Raw genomic sequence first — 19319 nt, 5'->3', positions numbered from 1 at the left:
TGACTGTACCAGTTTACATTCTCACCAACTGTGCTCAAGGTTTCCCTTTCTCTCCATCCTCTCCAACCAACACTTTTTATCTCTTCTCTTTTTGATAATAACCATTCTAGCAGGTGTGGGTAATATCTCATTGTGGTTTTGCATTTCTCTGATGATTTGTGATGTTCAGTACCCTTTCCTGTACCTGGTGGCCTTCTGTATGTCTTTAGAAAAATGTCTATTCAGCTCCCCTGCCAATTTTTTAATCAGGTTGTTTGTTTTCATTGTATGAATTTAAATATATATATATGTTGGATATTAATGCTTTATCAGATATATGATCTACAAATATTTTCTCCCATTCAGTAGGTTGCCTTTTCATTTTGTTGATGGTTTCCTTTGCTGTGCAGAACTTTATACTTTGGTGTAGTCCCACTTATTTATTTTAGCTTTTGATGCCTTTGGTTTTGGTGTCAAATCCAAAAAGTCATTGCCACGACTGCTGTCAAGGAGCTTACTGTCTATGTCTTCTTTTAGGAGTTGTTTTTCTTTTTTGAGGGGAGCGGGGGGGCATGCCATATGGCATGCGGGATCTTAGTTCCTGACCAGGGATTGGACCCGTGCCCCCTGCATTGAGAGTATGGAGTCTTAACCACTGGACCACCAGGAAGGCCCTCTTCTAGGAGTTTTATGGTTTCTGATCTTATGTTCAGGTTTGTTTTTTTTAAATAAATTTATTTTTATTTATTTATTGTTGGCTGTGTTGGGTCTTCGTTGCTGCGTGCGGGCTTTCTCTAGTTGTGGTGAGCGGGGGCTACTCTTTGTTGCAGTGCACGGACATCTCATTGCGGTGGCTTCTCTTGTTGCGGAGCATGGGCTCTAGGCGTGTGGGCTTCAGTAGTTGTGGCACGTTGGCTCAGTAGTTGTGGCTCACGGACTCTAGAGCACAGGCTCAGTAGTTGTGGAACATGGGCTTAGTTGCTCTGCGGCATGTGGGATCTTCCTGGACCAGGGCTTGAACCCGTGTCCCCTGCATTGGCAGGCATATTCTTAACCACTGCGCCACCAGTATGTTCAAATTTTTAATCCATTTTGAGTTACTTTTTTGTGTATGGTGTAAGATAGTGGTCCAGTTTTATTCTTTTGTGTGTGGTTGTCCAGTTTTCCCAACATCATTTTTTGGAGAGACTCTCCTTTCTCCATTGTATGTTCTTGGTTCCTTTGTCATAAATTAATCGACCATGTTATGTATGAGTTTATTTCTGGGCTCTCTGTATGTCTATTTTTATGCCAACATCATACTGTTTTGATTACTGTAGCTTTGTAATGTAGTTTGAAATCAGGGAGCATGATGCCTCCTGCTTTGTTCTTCTTTTTCAAGATTGCCCTGGCTATTCAGGGTCTTTTGTGGTTCCATATGAATTTTAGGATATGTAGTTTGTTTTGGCAACTATTTAGAGATCAAGGGGAATTTATTTATATTTAAGATGATTTCCATTCAGAAACTTGCAGTGTATGTGTACTTGAAATTGGACTAAGATGGGTGTTGGAATCTTTATTTTTTTTCCTTTTTACAGTTGTGTCTAAACCAAAGGATTGTATTTTTCCATATGATTTTAAAGAAGGCATTAAGGAAAAGGTAAAGAACTCACTGTTTATTCCTTTTAAATATGAAATATGTATTTGTTTAAAAAGAGAAAAGGAGAATGCTATGGATTAGTAGAAATACGCTATTTTATATGTTAATTTATTAGATCTATTCTTGTTAGATTGGACTATGGCATTAACCCATTAAAAATGTATTAGAAGTTTAAAACTAGAAGTGTTATTTAACAATGTTTAAATGTGTTACTTCCTGGAAATAATGGGATTTGACACTTTATTAATAGATGGGTGGTCTCAAACCCTCCTTCAGATAACTTAATTGGAAGCTTTTCCAAAATTGCATGATCACATGATTAGTGTTTTGGGAAAGTGTTGGGTAAAGCCCACCCCACCCCCACCCCGCTAACTTGAAGGAAGTCAAGAGAAGTTGAGAACGCTGTGGATATTAAAGGTGACATATATTGGGAAGGTTGGTGTGGGCTGGCTGTAATTGATCAGTGATCTCTAAACTCCCAGTATACTCCATGAAGAAGTTTTCACGAGTCCTTAATAAAAATGGGGGGGGGGTAGTATAATGTGAGTTTTTCATAAAAGTAAACGTATTCAATATGAAGAATTTTATTTTTGGAGAGTATGTTTTTTATTTTATGAAATGCCTGGGTTGGTAAATGTGTAGGTTTTAAAATTTTTTTTTAAAGTCTTCACTTGCCAGAATTAAAAGTTAGCAACCTTATCAGGTTCCACTTACTTTAAATTGGTTTGAGAAGTCCAGTAGTCTGGGGGTACTATTGGATCAGGCTATTATTTGCGAAGTGCCCTGAATTAGTAAGTAAAATGACCTTGGAAAATTCCATTAGAGTCAAACTGATATTTTTTAAACCTGAGCTAGTTGTAGAAAACATAGCTATCAACTTCATTTTAAGAGTCTTAGTAAGAGTGGATCTTTTGAATATCTGATTTATATTGAGTAATCCAAGTGGAAGCCTTTTGTGTGTAGATAGGTTTTATTTAAGACACTTAATTCTTACATGTATGTTTGTTTTTAGTCTAGTTTCTTATTTATGGGTTTTTACACTACTATTTGGGATTAGTTTATACAGTCCTTGGGATCTCTTTATGTGGTAAATACATAAACAACAAAGTCTACCAGGGATTATATAGGAAAGTAAGTAATGTTTTTGATAGGTACTCTGATTCAGGTGCTATAAAATGTGTCCAGATACACAAGCGTGTCCCTATGGAGGGACGTTTCTGCACTCGATAGTGCTCAGCACTTAAAATTTTGCTTCATTCACATGTTTATTACTTGAATGAGCTCCTCAGAGATTTTGTGCAACTATTACTGTGAAATCTAGCATCAGGAATTTCATTGCTGCATTTAATTTTGAAATGGATCGTTTCTTTTAACCCTAAGAAATCTTATCCTGCTTGAACAAGGAGCCAAGGTATAGTAGTTGAGAGTAAAGATAAGTGACTGGTATGTTTTTGTCTAACAGAATGTGAAGGTTGAGGTTGCTGCAACAGAAAGAACACTGCTAGGTTTTTTCCTTGCAAAAATTCACAAAATTGATCCTGATATCATTGTGGTGAGTAGATGTTTGACCATATTGTGGGGAAGCTCTTCATTCCATAGTTCTTTTCAGTGTGACTTGATTGGTACTTTTTGAGCAGTGGAGAATCTTTTCAGAGTGAAATAACCCTGTGGACTGGTGGGAATTGCTATACTTTCTCCTAACAGAAAGGAGAAAAAACTCCAACCTACTATAAGATACTTTTTTTTCCCCTCTAATAGAAAAGCAACTCACGAATTACTGTTGAAGTTTAGGATACTCCTGTTATTTATAGTTAGAGAGCAACCCAGAAGTAAGTCAACTCATGTCAGCTGTTAATAGCTCCAAAATTTTGGCTTAGTGGCCCAGAAGTATAATGTCACAGGAGTGAATTCCCTTGGTTTGGTGCATATCCCCAAAGTGTAAGTATTTTAATTTTATGAGCTCCGTGGATCTCTGGCATATTCCTTTGAGAGCTCGTGGCTAGGAGTCTTTTTTTCTCTTGATGACTGAGTAGCTCCTACTAAATAGTAAGAGGTAATAATTCATTGAGTTGTCTTTGCTACAGTTCCGAAGAGTCCTAAAACAACATTTTGCTTTGTGTTTCCTCCAGCCTTCCTTAGTTTGTAGACTCCTATCAAGGAGTTCTTCCTTTTGTCTTTTTTCTGGGTTAATGGACCAATCACATTATTTTGTGCTTTTGGGTTTTTGGGAGGGAAGTAGCATATAAATGCCTATATTTTAAGTGTAACATCAGTAATTTGGTTACATTGAAGCCTTGTGAAAAATGTTTGCCGTATATTTCTGTGTTCGTTTTTGCTCTTGGACGCCTCTCTGGAAGATGTTGTAGCCAAGTACTGAGAGCCTGTAGGTTGCTACCAGTGTCTCTGCACCCGCTTCCCTTATGGTATTTCAGGAGCCATCTTGAAAGTGCTGGGAAGATTCTGTCCACAGTGCCCTCCTGTGGTACTCTGGCTCAGCACCAGGCCCTCACCCAATCTCCACTAGTAGTCTCTCTTGGACCCCAAGGAGATATCCTGGAGTCTAGGGTAGCTGGCCTGCTCTAGGGTGTAAGAGCCAAGACTTTGTGAGAAATCCAAACTGAAAGAAGAGAGAATCCTGACATGGGTTTGAGTCCCTAATCCCAGGCATGATAATTTGGAAATGAGACTTCCTCATGTCCTTTGGGTCTCTTAGTTTAATAGACAAACTTGCCATAAATATATAGTGGTATATATTTTTAATTAAAATTAGTGACAAATATGTTTATTAATTTATTTTAAACTTCATCTAGTTTAACTTACTAGAATAAACATAATTCACATGATGGGAATTATCATTACAGACATGGAAAATTTGGTAATATTTTTGAGATTTTTTTACTCGGGATGGTTTTGTTTCCATGTTTTTAGCAAAGTTCTTATTTGAAGTATGGAGTGATAGTATATGTTTATTTAGTTGCACATTGATTAAGAGTCTAAATCAGTAGTGTTTGAACTCAGTTCTTTAGGAAGAAACTAGATGCACTTCCTCCGTTTTCTAGAGATGTCTATGTAAACTGTCACGCAACATAGCTGGGTTCTTGGTTTTTAAGGAAGTAAGAAGAAATTGTTTGAATACAGCTTTTACTGATCAGCTAAAAAGTATGGGACATTAAAATTTGCATGAGACTGTGAAGCATGAGTTGCAAATTAAAAGACATCATATGAACCTTGCATCAATTAGGATAAAATAAAGTTTATTCCAGCAATCTGCTTAGCAGCCTTGTTAATGTCAAGGCTAATGAATGCTGCTGATGAATAAATTCCTGAAGAAGAAAGGACCCCAATCGGAGGTAAGCTCATGAGGCCTTCAATTAGAGACCAGAAAAAGAAAGGGCAAAGAAATTCTATGCATATGAAGATAAATCCTCTAATTTGCGTTTCTTATAATGTTATTGGCTGCCTTCTTTTTCTCACTAGGGTCATAATATTTATGGGTTTGAACTGGAAGTGCTACTTCAGAGAATTAATGTGTGCAAAGTTCCTTACTGGTCCAAGATAGGTCGGCTGAAGCGATCCAACATGCCAAAGCTTGGGGTAATAATAATTTTCAAAATCTTAACTTCTCTATTTGGTTTCTTTATATGAAGTAGCTACCAGGGAGTACCCTGTGCTTCTTTGACTAGGAATCTGTTGCCTTATCATAGGACATTTTAACTTTGGCACTAAACACCTTTTCCTTTGAATTCAGCATTTTATTGGTAAAAACCACTGGTAGTTTTTTTTTTTTTTAACATCTTTATTGGAGTATAATTGCTTTACAATGGTGTGTTAGTTTCTGCTTTATGACAAAGTGAATCAGTTATACATATACATATGTTCCCAAAACTCTTCCCTCTTAGGTCCCCCTCCCTCCCACCCTCCGTATCCCACCCCTCTAGGTGGTCACAAAGCACCGAGTTGATCTCCCTGTGCTATGCGGCTGCTTCCCACTAGGTATCTATTTTACGTTTGGTAGTGTATGTGTGTCTATGCCACTCTCTCACTTCGTCACAGCTTACCCTTCCCCCTCCCCATATCCTCAAGTCCATTCTCTAGTAGATCTGTGTCTTTATTCCCATCTTACCCCTAGGTTCTTCATGACCTTTTTTTTTTTCTTAAGTTCCATATATATATGTTAGCATATGGTATTTGTTTTTCTCTTTCTGAGTTACTTCATTCTGTATGACAGACTCTAGGTCCATCCACCTCACTACAAATAACTCAATTTCGTTTCTTTTTATGGCTGAGTAATATTCCATTGTATATATGTGCCAAATCTTCTTTATCCATTCATCCAATGATGGACACTTAGGTTACTTCCATGTCCTGGCTATTGTAAATAGAGCTGCAATGAACATTTTGGTACATGACTCTTTTTGAATTATGGTTTTCTCAGGGTATATGCCCAGTAGTGGGATTGCTGGGTCGTATGGTAGTTCTATTTGTAGTTTTTTAAGGAACCTGATACAAATAGATGGAGAGATATACCATGTTCTTGGATTGGAAGAATCAACATTGTGAAAATGACTCTACTACCCAAAGCAATCTACAGATTCAATACAATCCCTATCAAACTACCACTGGCATTTTTCACAGAACTAGAACAAAAAATTTCACAATTTGTATGGAAACACAAAAGACCCCGAATAGCCAAAGCAATCTTGAGAACGAAAAATGGAGCTGGAGGGGGCTTCCCTGGTGGCGCAGTGGTTGAGAGTCTGCCTGCCAATAAAGGGGACATGGGTTTGTGCCCTGGTCCGGGAAGATTCCACATGCCACAGAGCGGCTGGGCCCATGAGCCGTGGCCGCTGAGCCTGCGCTCCGCAACGGGAGAGGCCACAACAGTGAGAGGCCCGCATACCGCCAAAAAAAAAAAAAAAAAAAAACGAGCTGGAGGAATCAGGCTCCCTGACTTCAGACTATACTACAAACCTACAGTAATCAAGTCAGTATGGTACTGGCACAAAAACAGAAATACAGATCAATGGAACACGATAGAAAGCCCAGAGATAAACCCACGCACATATGGTCACCTTATCTTTGATAAAGGAGGCAAGAATATACAGTGGAGAAAAGACAGCCTCTTCAGTAAGTGGTGGTGGGAAAACTGGACAGCTACATGTAAAAGTATGAGATTAGATCACTCTAACACCATACACAAAAATTAGCTCAAAATGGATTAAAGACCTAAATGTAAGGCCAGAAACTATCAAACTCTTAGAGGAAACATAGGCAGAACACTCAATGACATAAATCACAGCAAGATCCTTTTTGACCCACCTCCTAGAGAAATGGAAATAAAAACAAAAATAAACAAATGGGAACTAATGAAACTTCAAAGCTTTTGCACAGCAAAGGAAACCATAAACAAGACCAAAAGACAACCCTCAGAATGGGAGACAATATTCGCAAATGAAGCAACTGACAAAGGATTAATCTCCAAAATTTACATGCAGCTCAATAACAAAAACAAACAACCCAATCCAGAAATGGGCAGAAGACCTAAATAGACATTTCTCCAAAGAAGATATACAGACTGCCAACAAACACATGAAAGAATGCTCAACATGATCAATCATTAGAGAAATGCAAATCAAAACTACCATGAGATATCATCTCATACCAGTCAGAATGGCCATCATCAGAAAATCTAGAAACAATAAATGCTGGAGAGGGTGTGGAGAAAAGGGAACCCTCTTGCGCTGCTGGTGGCAATGTGAATTGGTACAGCCACTGTGGAGAACAGTATGGAGGTTCCTTAAAAATCCACTGGTAGTTTTAAAAATCAGCTCTTAGAATCTAGAGACAGCACATGTTTGTTAGCTCCACTTGGGCATCCCTGAGAGCAGAGTTGCGCGTTCTTGTTAAGGGAGGAGATTGGAAGGAGGAACGGGGGTTGGGGGAGGGGAGCAGACACTGAGTATGTGAGAAGACAACGGGCAGCATGCCTTCTGTGTTCGTTCTCTCTCACAGTAGCTCCAGGTTTATTGCACATTCTCACAGGGGTGGCAGAACTTGTTCAAGATCTTAGAGCTAGTAAAGGGAAGAACTAAAATTTTGAATCCAGGCCCCGTGTGACTCTTGTAAAGCTTGTCACTTCTCATTCTACCTGCTTGCTTCACTGAAGGGAGGTTGGGTGGTTTTGGATGAAGCACCTTCATTTCCTAAACCTGACAGTGCTCAGCGCTTGAAATCTTATTTTAGTCAAAGCCTTATCAGTAGAACGGCATGCTGCCTCATCAGAGAACTTAGGACTCTACCGTTATAATGCTCTCCAGAGGATTCTGCTGCCACAGTTTGGAGTTGGGAGCCAGTGCTCTTGCTTCTTTTCCTATTCATATCTTTATGGCGGTAGAGTTGTTATAAACACTTCATCCAAACACTTGCTTTGCTAACTCCTTACCCCCTTCAGGGTTCTTTATATGGCATCTTCTCAGTGAGGTCTGCACGATCACCCTATTTAAGATGTAGTCCCCCCAAATTCCTTTTTCCCCTCACCCTGTTCTATTTTCTCTTTTCCGTGTACTTAATGACCTCCTAAAACTATATAATTTCTTTTTTTTGTTGTATATTTCAATTGAGACCAGGAATCTTTTCTATTTTGCTCACCGCTATATCCCTATATTCCAAGTGCCTGGAACAGTGTCAGATACGTAGTCAGTGTTCAAAAATATTTGATTGATGGCTGAATGAATGCATGAATGGAACAATGAGAGTTTCATCATTGTAATTTTGGGACTAGCCTCAAAGCAAGTTAGAATGAAATGTTCTCAGGATCTGTTCTTCCATGGGATTTGCTTTTTTCCCTCCCCTTGTAGGGCAGGAGTGGATTTGGTGAAAGAAATGCTACCTGTGGCCGAATGATCTGTGATGTGGAAATTTCAGCAAAGGAATTGATTCGTTGTAAAAGCTACCATTTGTCTGAACTTGTTCAACAGATTCTGAAAACTGAAAGGGTTGTAATCCCAATGGAAAATGTACGAAATATGTACAGGTATGTTCATGGATGCTTCAGAATTTGTCTGTCTTGAAATTAACAACAGCAAGACACCAGAATCATCCTTAGGCTGGAGAGACAGGAGCCTGTGGTGTTATGAAGGGGGAGATTGTCTGTCTTCATGTCAGACTCACCATCTCCATTACTTGAGTAATTTGAATTATTTTGCTTTTTGAATTATTCTAATTTTATCATAATATCTCCCTCATTTAACACCATCTTGATGCTTCCTGAGAGCAGTTTGGAAGTTGATGTGATATTTAGGTTTCTGCCCTTAATTCATTAATTCAGAAATTGATGGAAATATTTTAGAAATATAAAATCTGAGAAGTCATTCAAATATTTGGAGATATTGCTGATTATTTCTTTTTTCCAGCCTTGTTGAGGTCAAATTGACAAATAAAAAGTGTATTTTATTTAAGGTACAACTTGATGTTTGATATACATTGTGAAATAATCCTCACAGTCAAGCTAATTAACCTATTCATCACCTCACACGATCACTATTTTTTTCTTTTCTTTTCTTTTCTTTTTTTGTGGTGAGGACACTTTAGATTTACCCCTCTTAGGAGATTTCAAGTATACGATACATTATTGTTAACTGTAGCCACGTTGCTGTACATTAGATTTCCAGAACTTACTCATTTTGTGTAACAAACTTTGTGCTTGATGATCTCTTAAAATTTCTCCTACCCCTCTGGCCACTCCTCGTTCTTTTCTGCCTGTTCCTCCCAAGTCCTCAGACTGCTTCTCTTTCTGACTGCACTCCCTCCCTGGTTGATCTCGTTGAGTCGCAGGAATTTCAATACCACATGGGTGCTGATGCCTCCCGCCAGCATATCTTCAGTTTAGACCTCTCTTCCCTGAATTCCAGACTCATATCTCCACCTGCCTGTTCTACTTAATGTCTGACATTAACCTCCAACTCAGCTTGTTCCAAAACTGAGCTCCTGACCTCCTCTAGGTTTCTCTTATTTTTCCAGTATCGCTGGAAACCTCCAAAGTCATCCTCAGCCCAGAACCTCTGAGGCATCTTTGATTCCTCTCTCTGACATCTTATGTTCCATGCATCAGGAAATCCTGTCAGCTCCATCTTCAAAATATGTCTTTATCTGACCACTTCTTTTCCCCTCCGTTGGACCCACCCTGGTCTAAGCCACCAAACTCTTTCTCTTGGGTCACTGGGTCTTTCTTTTTTTTTTTTTTTTTTTTTTGTGGTATGCGGGCCTCTCACTGTTGTGGACTCTCCCGTTGCAGAGCACAGGCTCCGGACGCGCAGGCTCAGCGGCCATGGCTCACGGGCCCAGCCGCTCCGCGGCATGTGGGATCCTCCCGGACCGGGGCACGAACCTGTGTCCCCTGCATCGGCAGGCGGACCCCCAACCCCTGCGCCACCAGGGAAGCCCTGGGTCTTTCTTATATTAGCCTCCTCACTGGTCTCCTTGCTTTTGCCCTTGACTCCTTGCTGTCTGTTCTCAACCCAGGAACCAGAGTCACTGTGCTAAAGTTAGATATGGCACTCTGCTTACAGTCTCCTAGTGACCTTCTGTTTCGTGCAGAGTAGAAACCAAAGTACTTATTTCGATTTACAAGGTCCTATACAATGGGTCTCTCTGCCGTTAGCTCTGTCCTTCTACTCTTCTCCATCATTCTCTCTGTTGCAGCCATTGGCCTCCTTCTTGGTACTAGAACTGCCAGATTTATGCTCAGCTCAGGGCCTTTGAATGTGCTGTTCTGTCTGCCTGGAATGTTCTCTCAGAGATAACCCATCCACAAGGATTGCTCTCTCACCTCCTGCAAGTTTTTGTTCTCAGTGAACTCTTTCTCAGTTCCCTAATTAAAATTTGTCTCTGCTCCTGACACTTAATATTCCCTTTGCTTCTTAGTTTTTCTTCTTAATGCTTAGTGTTATATAACATATCACATATTAAATTTTTAATTTATATTCTGTCTCCCCCATGAGGATGGGAATTTTTGTCTGTTTTGGTCACAGCCAGCATCTAGAACAATGCCTGGCACGGAGTGGGTATGTAATACGTATTTAATGGATGGATGAATGAAAAAATTTAGGGAGTTTTTAGGTTGTATCTTTGTGGGATTTTTTTGTGTATTTTAGAGAAGGGCATTGATTGGGACCAATGGTATGAATGAATTCCTAATTTCATACTGACCTTATTTTAAATTGTTTCCAAAGCTGTGGTGCCGTTGCTCTGAAGTTAACTTATACCAAAAATTTTTTGTGATAGTTGATGAAGTTTTGATTATAATCATTGTTTCTTTTAATTACTTGATTCTGTTTCATTCTTTCTTTTCTGTACAGTGACTCTTCTCGTCTGTTGTACCTGTTGGAACACACCTGGAAAGATGCCAGGTTCATTTTGCAGATCATGTGTGAGCTAAATGTTCTTCCATTAGCATTGCAGATCACTAACATCGCTGGGAACATTATGGTAAATTTAACATAGAAAGGGGGAAAAAGCATTTCCTGTTGGATCCAGTGTTTTCTGGGGGTAGTTGTTATATGATAATGAGTCTAAATGCATGCTTATAAAATAAGTAACCTGTATTCTGAAAGCTGGGCTTCTTTTGTAAAATGAAGAACTGCTTGGGAGAAGGGGAGGAAAGCCAGGTGCAGTATGTTGAAATTTGGACGAACATAAGGACCATCTCTGACATCTGGATGTGTCTGATTTGTGGAATGGTCCATTTGGAAGTAAAGAAATAGCGCAAGTTGTCAGTATTTTAAGCTCTTTGTCTCATTTTAACCATAGTGCTTAAAGAAACTGCTAGAAATAATTTAGCACCTTTTTTTTTTAAAGCAGCCCTTGTTATGATGAGTGATTTTTGAAGGAGGTGCTATGATTAAATCTGCCAACTGGAAGTTGCTTTTGTTTATTCTGGTTTTGAGCTCAAGTTTTTTAAAAAAAACTTCTATTTAATAGTCTAGGACGCTGATGGGTGGACGATCCGAGCGTAATGAGTTCTTGTTGCTTCATGCATTTTATGAAAACAACTATATTGTGCCTGACAAGCAGATTTTCAGAAAGCCTCAGCAAAAACCGGTGGGTCCAAAATTGTATAGTGTTTTGCTTTTTCTTATCCCCCCCTTTTTATTATCTAGATAGCTGTTTTTTGGGGTTTTTTTGCTGTGATAGTATCTGCTCCCCAAATAATTAATTCCCTGTATACTCTAGACTCTGTGTCACATTTGTTTTGTTGTTTTGTGTGGTCATTTCCTTCTTTACATTTCTCTATACAGATAAAAATTATTTGTGAAATACGAAATTCTTTGAGGGAGGCATTAGGCCTCTCTGATAGGTGGCCATACCTGGAAAGCGTTTTGCCTCGTTAGCCCTACCCAAACTTAGATGCAAGTTGAACCATTTATTTCCTTGAACCCATAAGCCTTTATTTTTGTGTTGTGTTGTTTCATTTCTATATTCTAGTAGGATTAAGGTCACTACAATCAGGTTTCTGAAGTGGCCTCCATCGCATTGGAAGTAAAACTTAGCTACTGTTTTATCAGCACTGATAGTAATTGATTCAGAATGGGAGTCTAATGTTAAAATGACCCAGGTTCTTATATTTGCTTGTTTTATGCACATTATCAAAATTAGTAAAGGAAGTATTAACTTATAGGAGTTTGACATCTGCTGAGGTATTGAATGTTGGCTATTAGTAAACTACTTGGGAAAGAATTTTCACTATATGGATGTACTTATTTTAAGGTGTCCATATTAATAATGAGAATAATGATAATATCTATATAAAATATTTTGTGTTTTTACATCATGAATGTTAGAGTAATGAATTTAAGAGGACTCTTAGAATCTCAAATTTTACATAATATGAATAGTTGAATTTTTAGTGTCCATTGATTTTATTTTATTTATTTATCTTTTTAAATTAATTTATGTGTTTATTATTGGCTGCGTTGGGTCTTTGTTGCTGCATGCGGGCTTTCTGTAGTTGCGGTGAGCAGGAGCTACTCTTCATTGTGGTGCACGGGCTTCTCATTGCGGTGGCTTATATTATTGCAGAGCACGGGCTCTAGATGTGCAAGCTTCAGTAGTTGTGGTGCGTGGGCTTCTGTACTTGTGGCTCACGGGCTCTAGAGCGCAGGCCTGGAAGTTGTGGTGCACAGGCTTAGTTGCTCCATGGCATGTGGGATCTTCCTGGACCACGGCTCGAGCCCGTGTCCCCTGCATTGGCAGGCGGATCTATTCTTAACCACTGCACCACCAGGGAAGCCCTGTCCATTGATTTTAAAATGTGAAGTTCTGTGAATTCAGAAATATTTTAAAGTAGAATTTGCATACTTATCAACTCAGATATAGTGTTTGTTTCGGTAACTACCATGCTTGGCATTCATTAGGATTTATGAAAATATTACAATAACTGTCTTTCCTCAGAGGTAGGACCACTAACTAAAAGTAATGTTAGATAGAATGTTAAATAGAACTGTGTACTGCAGTTGGAAAGGTGGCGGGGGGGGAATCATAAACCTTCTAAATTGGTCCATTAGTTGCTGGCTGGTGAAGTTATCTTTCCATTTGATATTAGGGAGATGAAGATGAAGACATTGATGGAGATACCAATAAATACAAAAAAGGACGTAAGAAGGCAGCTTATTCTGGAGGCTTGGTATTGGACCCCAAAGTTGGTAAGGCAACGCAGTGGCTCGGTTTGCCCCTGATGCTAAGGAACTTAATGCAGAGCCAGGCTTGAGAAACGAGAAGGCCTGAGTTATGTTTTGTAGGTTAGCGAATAGGTTTCATAATGACCTTATTTTCTCATGTTCATGCGAAAATCTTGTTTGCCAGTCTAACATCGAATTAATGTGAATCTTTTGTGGGTTTTTTTTTGCTGTATTCCAAGAAAGCTTTATTTATGGACATAGAAATTTTAATTTTGTATAATTTTCACATATCATTGAAATAGTCTTTTAAAATTTTTTTCGACCATTTAAAGATATAAACACTGTTCTTAGCTCATGAGTGGTACAAAAAGGGGGTAGGTTGGAGGATTTGCTCTGTGCAGTTTGCCAACCTATTTGTCCTGTGGTAGGAGCGCCTCTGTCTCCTCCCATCTACTCTTGGGCTCCGCCTCTGCCCAGCGTGCGAGGGCCAGTGCAGTTGGACAGCAAAGTTAAAGTACAGGCAGTAACTACCAAATTGAACTTTAAGAAGAGAATAATTGTTTCCTGTAATCATGAATGGCAAATAAGATGTTTTGTGGTAAACAGAGCTAGAAAAGGTTAAAAAAATTTTTTTAAATCATCTTAACCATTTTTAAGTGTAGTTGAGTAGTGTTGTTAACTGTATTCACATTGTTGTGCAGGAATGAATGTCAATTTTATCAAGTAACTTGAACTCTTGAGTAGGAGACATTTTTGACAAAAGTAATTTTATTGTGAGTTGTAATGAGACAGATCACTCATCCTTTGGTGTTAGATAGATCTGGCCTTGAATTCTGGCTATGTGCTTGGGCTGCCTGTTTTAGCCTGCGTATGCCTCAGTTTCCTCTTCTTTAAAATGATGGCAAGAAAAATACCGCACAGAGATTTAAGGAATAATAGTACCAGACACAGAGTAAGCTATCAATATATGCTTGCTGTTGTTATTATTGTCTTAATTGTGGACATTTATTTTTATTCAGTTTCTTCTCAAGGTGAAGATAACTCTTTGTAAATGTCCTAGAGAAATATAGTAGCTTTCTGTTCACCCTTTGCAAGTGAAAAGGGTGGATCGTTCCACTGCTGACATTTATGTGTACATCTCTTGTCTCATCTTAGCAGTTTGTGTACAGGTAAATGGGCTGCCTGTTTTTATTCCCTGCAGGTGTGATTGTAAAAAAATGTATAACCACTCACTGGTATAGCCCATGAAACATTTGGGGAGTGGGGGTGTGGAGGGTAGGTGGGAAGGAATGCTTTCTTGAAGGAGAATTTAACAGCATTTTTTGGAAATGGACATGGTACTTGTCTAAAGTAATTGATATGGGAAGCTGTTTGCCTATAATAATGGCGTACTTTGGCGACTGCTGGGATTTCAAGGCGAGACAGTGTCTCTTCTTTCCTTTTGTGACCTGACTCTTCACTCTAATCCAAGTCATTTTTTTTTTTTTTTTTTTTTTTTGCGGTACGCGGGCCTCTCACTGCTGTGGCCTTTCCCGTTGCGGAGCACAGGCTCCGGACGCGCAGGCTCAGCGGCCATGGCTCACGGGCCCAGCCGCTCCGCGGCATGTGGGATCCTCCCGGACCGGGGCACGAACCTGTGTCCCCTGCATCGGCAGGCGGACTCTCAACCACTGCGCCACCAGGGAAGCCCCCCAAGTCATTTTTACAGAGTGGTAGTTGACTCCTTTTTTCCTTTTGTGTACCTCACAGCTCTGGATAGTATATCGTTTCATAATATGTTACTTCTAATATGGCGTTTTGCCAAATCTACTTTTTTAAAAGACTTTTTGTAACGGGGCTTTTTTCTTGCAGGTTTTTATGATAAGTTCATTTTGCTTCTGGACTTCAACAGTTTGTATCCTTCCATCATTCAGGAATTCAACATTTGTTTTACAACGGTGCAAAGAGTTGCTTCAGAGGCACAGAAAGTTACAGAGGTTTGTATTCAACTGGGAACTCTGGATATTGAGATTAAAAGTAGTGCTTATAGAAGGAAGATAACCAAAGGGCTCAGTGTTCTAGTTTTTCCTCATAAAAGATAACACTATATCCTTTTTTAGTGGTCAAAAAAGGGGGGAGGGTTGGGTAGAAGGAGACTCAGACTGGTTCTGTGTCTTTTATCTAACAGCTTTATTGAGATGTAACTCATGTACTCTGCAATTCACCCATCTAAAGTGTGCAATTTAATGGCTGGTAGTTTATTTGCAGAGTTTGCAAACCTCACTACAATCAATTTTAGGACATTTTCATTATTCCCCAAAGATACCCTATCCCTTTTAGCTGTAACCTCCCTCAATCCCTTCATCCCTTCCAGATCTAGGCAACCACTAATCCTTCTGCCTCTAGATTTGTATATTTTTGTACATTTCATATAAATGGAGTCATATGTGACCTTTTGCGTCTGGCTTATTTCATTTAGCATGTTGTTTTCAAGATTCATTCGTGTTGTAGTATGTATTAGTACTTCATTCCTTTTTATTGCTGAATATTCCATTGTAGGGATATATCTCACATTTTGTTTATTTTAAGATCAGATTGTCAATTTATGCAAAAATGCCTGCTGGGATTTTGATGGGATTGTATCAGATCTGTGGATCAGTTTGGGGAATATTGCCATCTTAACATTGTTAAGTCTTCCAGTCCATGAAAATCGAGTCTTTCCATTTATTTAGGTCTTTAATGTGTTTCAAATATGTTTTCTAGTTTTCAATGTACAAGTCTTGCATTTCTTTTATTAAATTAATTCCTAAATATTTCATTATTTTGGGTGCTATTGCAAATGGAATTGTTTTCTTAATTTCATTTTTGGATTGTTCATTGCAAGTGTATAGAAATATGACTGATTTTTTGTATATTGATCTTGTATCCTGCAACTTTGCTGAACTCATTTACTAGTTGTAATAGTTTGTGATTTCTTAGGATTTTCTATATACAGGATCATGTTGTCTGTGAACAGAGATAGTTTTATTTCTTTCTTTTCAATCTGGATGCCTTATATTTCTTTTTCTTGCTTAACTGCCCTGGCTAGAACCTCCAGTACAGTTGAATAGAAGTGGCAAGAGTAGACACCCTTGTCTTGTTCCTGACATTAGGGGAAAGCATCTAGTCTTTCACCAGTAAATATGATGTGAACTGTGGGTTTTCCATAGCTGGCCTTTATCAGTATGAGGCCATATCAGTATATCATCAGTATCAGTATTTTGTTGAGTGTTTTTTTTATCATGAAAGAGTTTTGGATTCCGTCAGCTACTGTTTCTGCGTCTATTGACTGTACGGTTTTTGTTCTTTATTCTTTTAATAGGATGTGTTATATTGATTGTAGAGTCATCCTGTGTCCCTGACATAAATCCCACTTGGCTTTGGTAGATAATGCTTTTTATATATCACTGGATTTGATGCGGTAGTATTTTGTTGAAGAGTTTCTTTCTGTATTCATAAGGGCTATTGGTGTGTAAGCTGTCTTTTCTTTCTCTTAAATTAATTTATTTTTAATTTTGGCTGCATTGGGTCTTCATTGCTGTGTGCGGGCTTTCTCTAGTTGCAGCGAGCGGGGGCTACTCTTTGTTGTGGTGCACGGGCTTCTCATTGCAGTGGCTTCTCTTGTGGCAGAGCGTGGGCTATAGACACGTGAGCTTCAGTAGTTGTGGCTTGCAGGCTCTAGAGCGGGGAGGCTCAGTAGTTGTGGCACACGGGCTTAGTTGCTCTGCGGCATGTGGGATGTTCCCGGACCAGGGCTCGAACCAGTGTCTCCTGCATTGGCAGGCGGATTCTTAACCGCTGCGCCACCAGGGAAGTCCTGTAGTTGTCTTTTCTTGTTATGTTTTTGTCTGGTTTTGGTCTTAGGATAATACAGGCCTCATAGAATGAGTTGGGAAGTATTCCCTCCTTTTCTGTTTCTTTGGGAGAGTTCGTGAGGGATTCACTTTAATTCTTCTTTAACTTTTGCTGCTGAAATTATCTGGTCTTAGACTTTACTTTTTTTGATTGCTAATTCAGTCTCTTGTTACAGGTTTATTCAGATTTTCTATTTCTCCTTTGGTCACTTTTGGTAGAGTCTATATCTTTCTAGGAATTTGTCCATTTTGTGTAGGTTATCTAATTTGTTGGCATAAAATTGTAAATAGTATTCCTTTTTAGTCACTGTTATTTCTTTAAGGTCAGTAGTGATGGTCCCCCCTTTTATTCCTGATTTTAGTAATTTGAGTCACCTTTTTTCTTTGGCAGAATAGCTAAAAGTTTATCAATTTTGTTGATTTTTTTTTTTTTTTTTTTTGGCTGCGCCAGCATGTGGGATCTTAGTTCCCTGACCAGGGATCAAACCTGCGTCCCCTGCAGTGGAAGCGTGGGGTCTTAACCACTGGACCGCCAGGGAATTCCCATAAATTGTGTGGTTTTGTTTTTTTAAAGGTCAATTCCCTGGGTTCTAACCAAATTTTATTGTTCTTATTTGTCACGGCATGTGGAATCTTAGTTTCCTGACCAGGAATCGAACCCACGCCCCCGCACTGGAAGCGTGGATTCTTAACACCTGGATTGCCAGAGAAGTCCACTGTTGATCTTTTCAAAGAAGCAACTTTGGTTTCCTTGGTTTTTCTCTGTTGCTTTTCTGTTCTCTATTTCATTTATTTCTGTGCTAATTTTTATTACTTCCTTTTGGTTTCTTTGGTTTGGTTTGCCCTTCTTTTTCTAGTTTCTTATGGTGGAAGGTTAGGTTATTGATTTGAGGTCTTCTCTTTTAATTTAGATATTTACAACTGTAAATTTCCCTTATAAGCAGTGCTTTAGCTTCATCCTGTAAGTTGTGATATGTCACACTTGGCCTTTTTATAGTCAATCCCCTCTTCCATCAGTCAGTCATTGATCTGACTTCTATTACCATAGCTTAATTTTGCCTGTTTGAGAACTCATATTAATGGAATAATACAGTATGTACTCTTTTTAATTAATTTATTTTACTTTATTTATTTTTTTACTGCGTTGGGTCTTTGTTTGTTGCTGCGAGTGAGTTTTTCTCTAGTTGTGGAAAGCTGGGGCTACTCTTCGTTGCGGTGCGTGGGCTTCTCATTGCGGTGGCTTCTCTTGTTGCGGAGCATGGGCTCTAGGCGCACAGGCTTCAGTAGTTGTGGCTCGTGGGCTCTAGAGCACAGGCTCAGTAGTTGTGGCACACGGGCTTAGTTGCTCCGCGGCATGTGGGATCTTCCCCAGCCAGGGCTCGAACCCATGTCCCCTGCATTGGCAGGTGGATTCTTCACCACTGCGCCACCAGGGAAGCCCTGTACTGTTTTGTATCTGGCTTTTTTTGTTCAATGTAATGTTTTTGAGATTAATCCATGTTATTGCAGTATTAGTAGTTCTTTCATTTTTACTGTTAAGAAGTATTTCACCCTTACCTGTTCCCCTGAGATGAGCATATGGATTGTTTTCAGTTTGGGGCTGTTATTAATAAAACTGCTGTGAACATTCTTGTACAGATCTTTTTGTGGATGTGTGCTTTCATTTTGGGGGGGGTAAATACCTAGGGAGGGAATTTGCTGGGTTGCATGGGCAGTATATGTTTAACTTGATAAGAAACTGTCAAATTGTTTTCCTAAGTGGTTATACCGTTTTGCACTCTTACCAGCCATGTATGTGAATTGTTCCCCTTCTACTCCAAACACTTGCTATTTTCAGGCTTTTAAATTTTGGCTATGAAAGCATTTCTTAATGATTCTACTCATTAAACATCCTCTTCAAAAGGATCTTTTTGAATTATCTCACATGGATTTTAACTAGTGATCATTCAGTCAACAGTTTTATGTAGGGCTTAATAACTTAATGTGTGGTTCTTCGTATATAAAGCTTATACAATTGATTGTCAGTAGGGAATTTGATTAGATTTGGTTCTCCAGCAGTAAAAGATGTAAATTAACCTATTATCTCTGTATGTTTTTCTCTGCTTCTTTGTACATGGGGCAGAAGACGTCTGTTTGCCCTCTAGCTCCTGAATT

The 19319-nt window shown here is 39.1% G+C and overlaps 1 protein-coding gene and 1 non-coding gene across 2 annotated transcripts in view; both read left to right on the top strand.

Annotated features, from left to right (window-relative positions):
- POLA1 (DNA polymerase alpha 1, catalytic subunit) overlaps positions 1-19319 on the top strand; it is a 304850-nt gene that overhangs the window by 45021 nt on the left and 240510 nt on the right. Inside the window, exons 17-24 of the mRNA XM_060001706.1 lie at positions 1557-1618; positions 3081-3170; positions 5096-5212; positions 8476-8651; positions 10975-11104; positions 11597-11716; positions 13218-13317; positions 15145-15269. Coding sequence (XP_059857689.1) covers positions 1557-1618; positions 3081-3170; positions 5096-5212; positions 8476-8651; positions 10975-11104; positions 11597-11716; positions 13218-13317; positions 15145-15269 — 920 coding nt within the window. The remainder of the gene's footprint in view (positions 1-1556; positions 1619-3080; positions 3171-5095; positions 5213-8475; positions 8652-10974; positions 11105-11596; positions 11717-13217; positions 13318-15144; positions 15270-19319) is intronic.
- On the top strand, positions 14292-14421 carry LOC132419080 (small Cajal body-specific RNA 24). Its single transcript, XR_009518094.1, has one exon. It is a non-coding gene; the product is annotated as a small Cajal body-specific RNA 24 (non-coding RNA).

This window comes from Delphinus delphis, chromosome X, assembly GCF_949987515.2.
Source record: "Delphinus delphis chromosome X, mDelDel1.2, whole genome shotgun sequence".
Taxonomy (NCBI): domain Eukaryota; kingdom Metazoa; phylum Chordata; class Mammalia; order Artiodactyla; family Delphinidae; genus Delphinus; species Delphinus delphis.
Note: the sequence above shows the minus strand (reverse complement) of the source record. Positions and strands in the feature narration are given on the sequence as shown.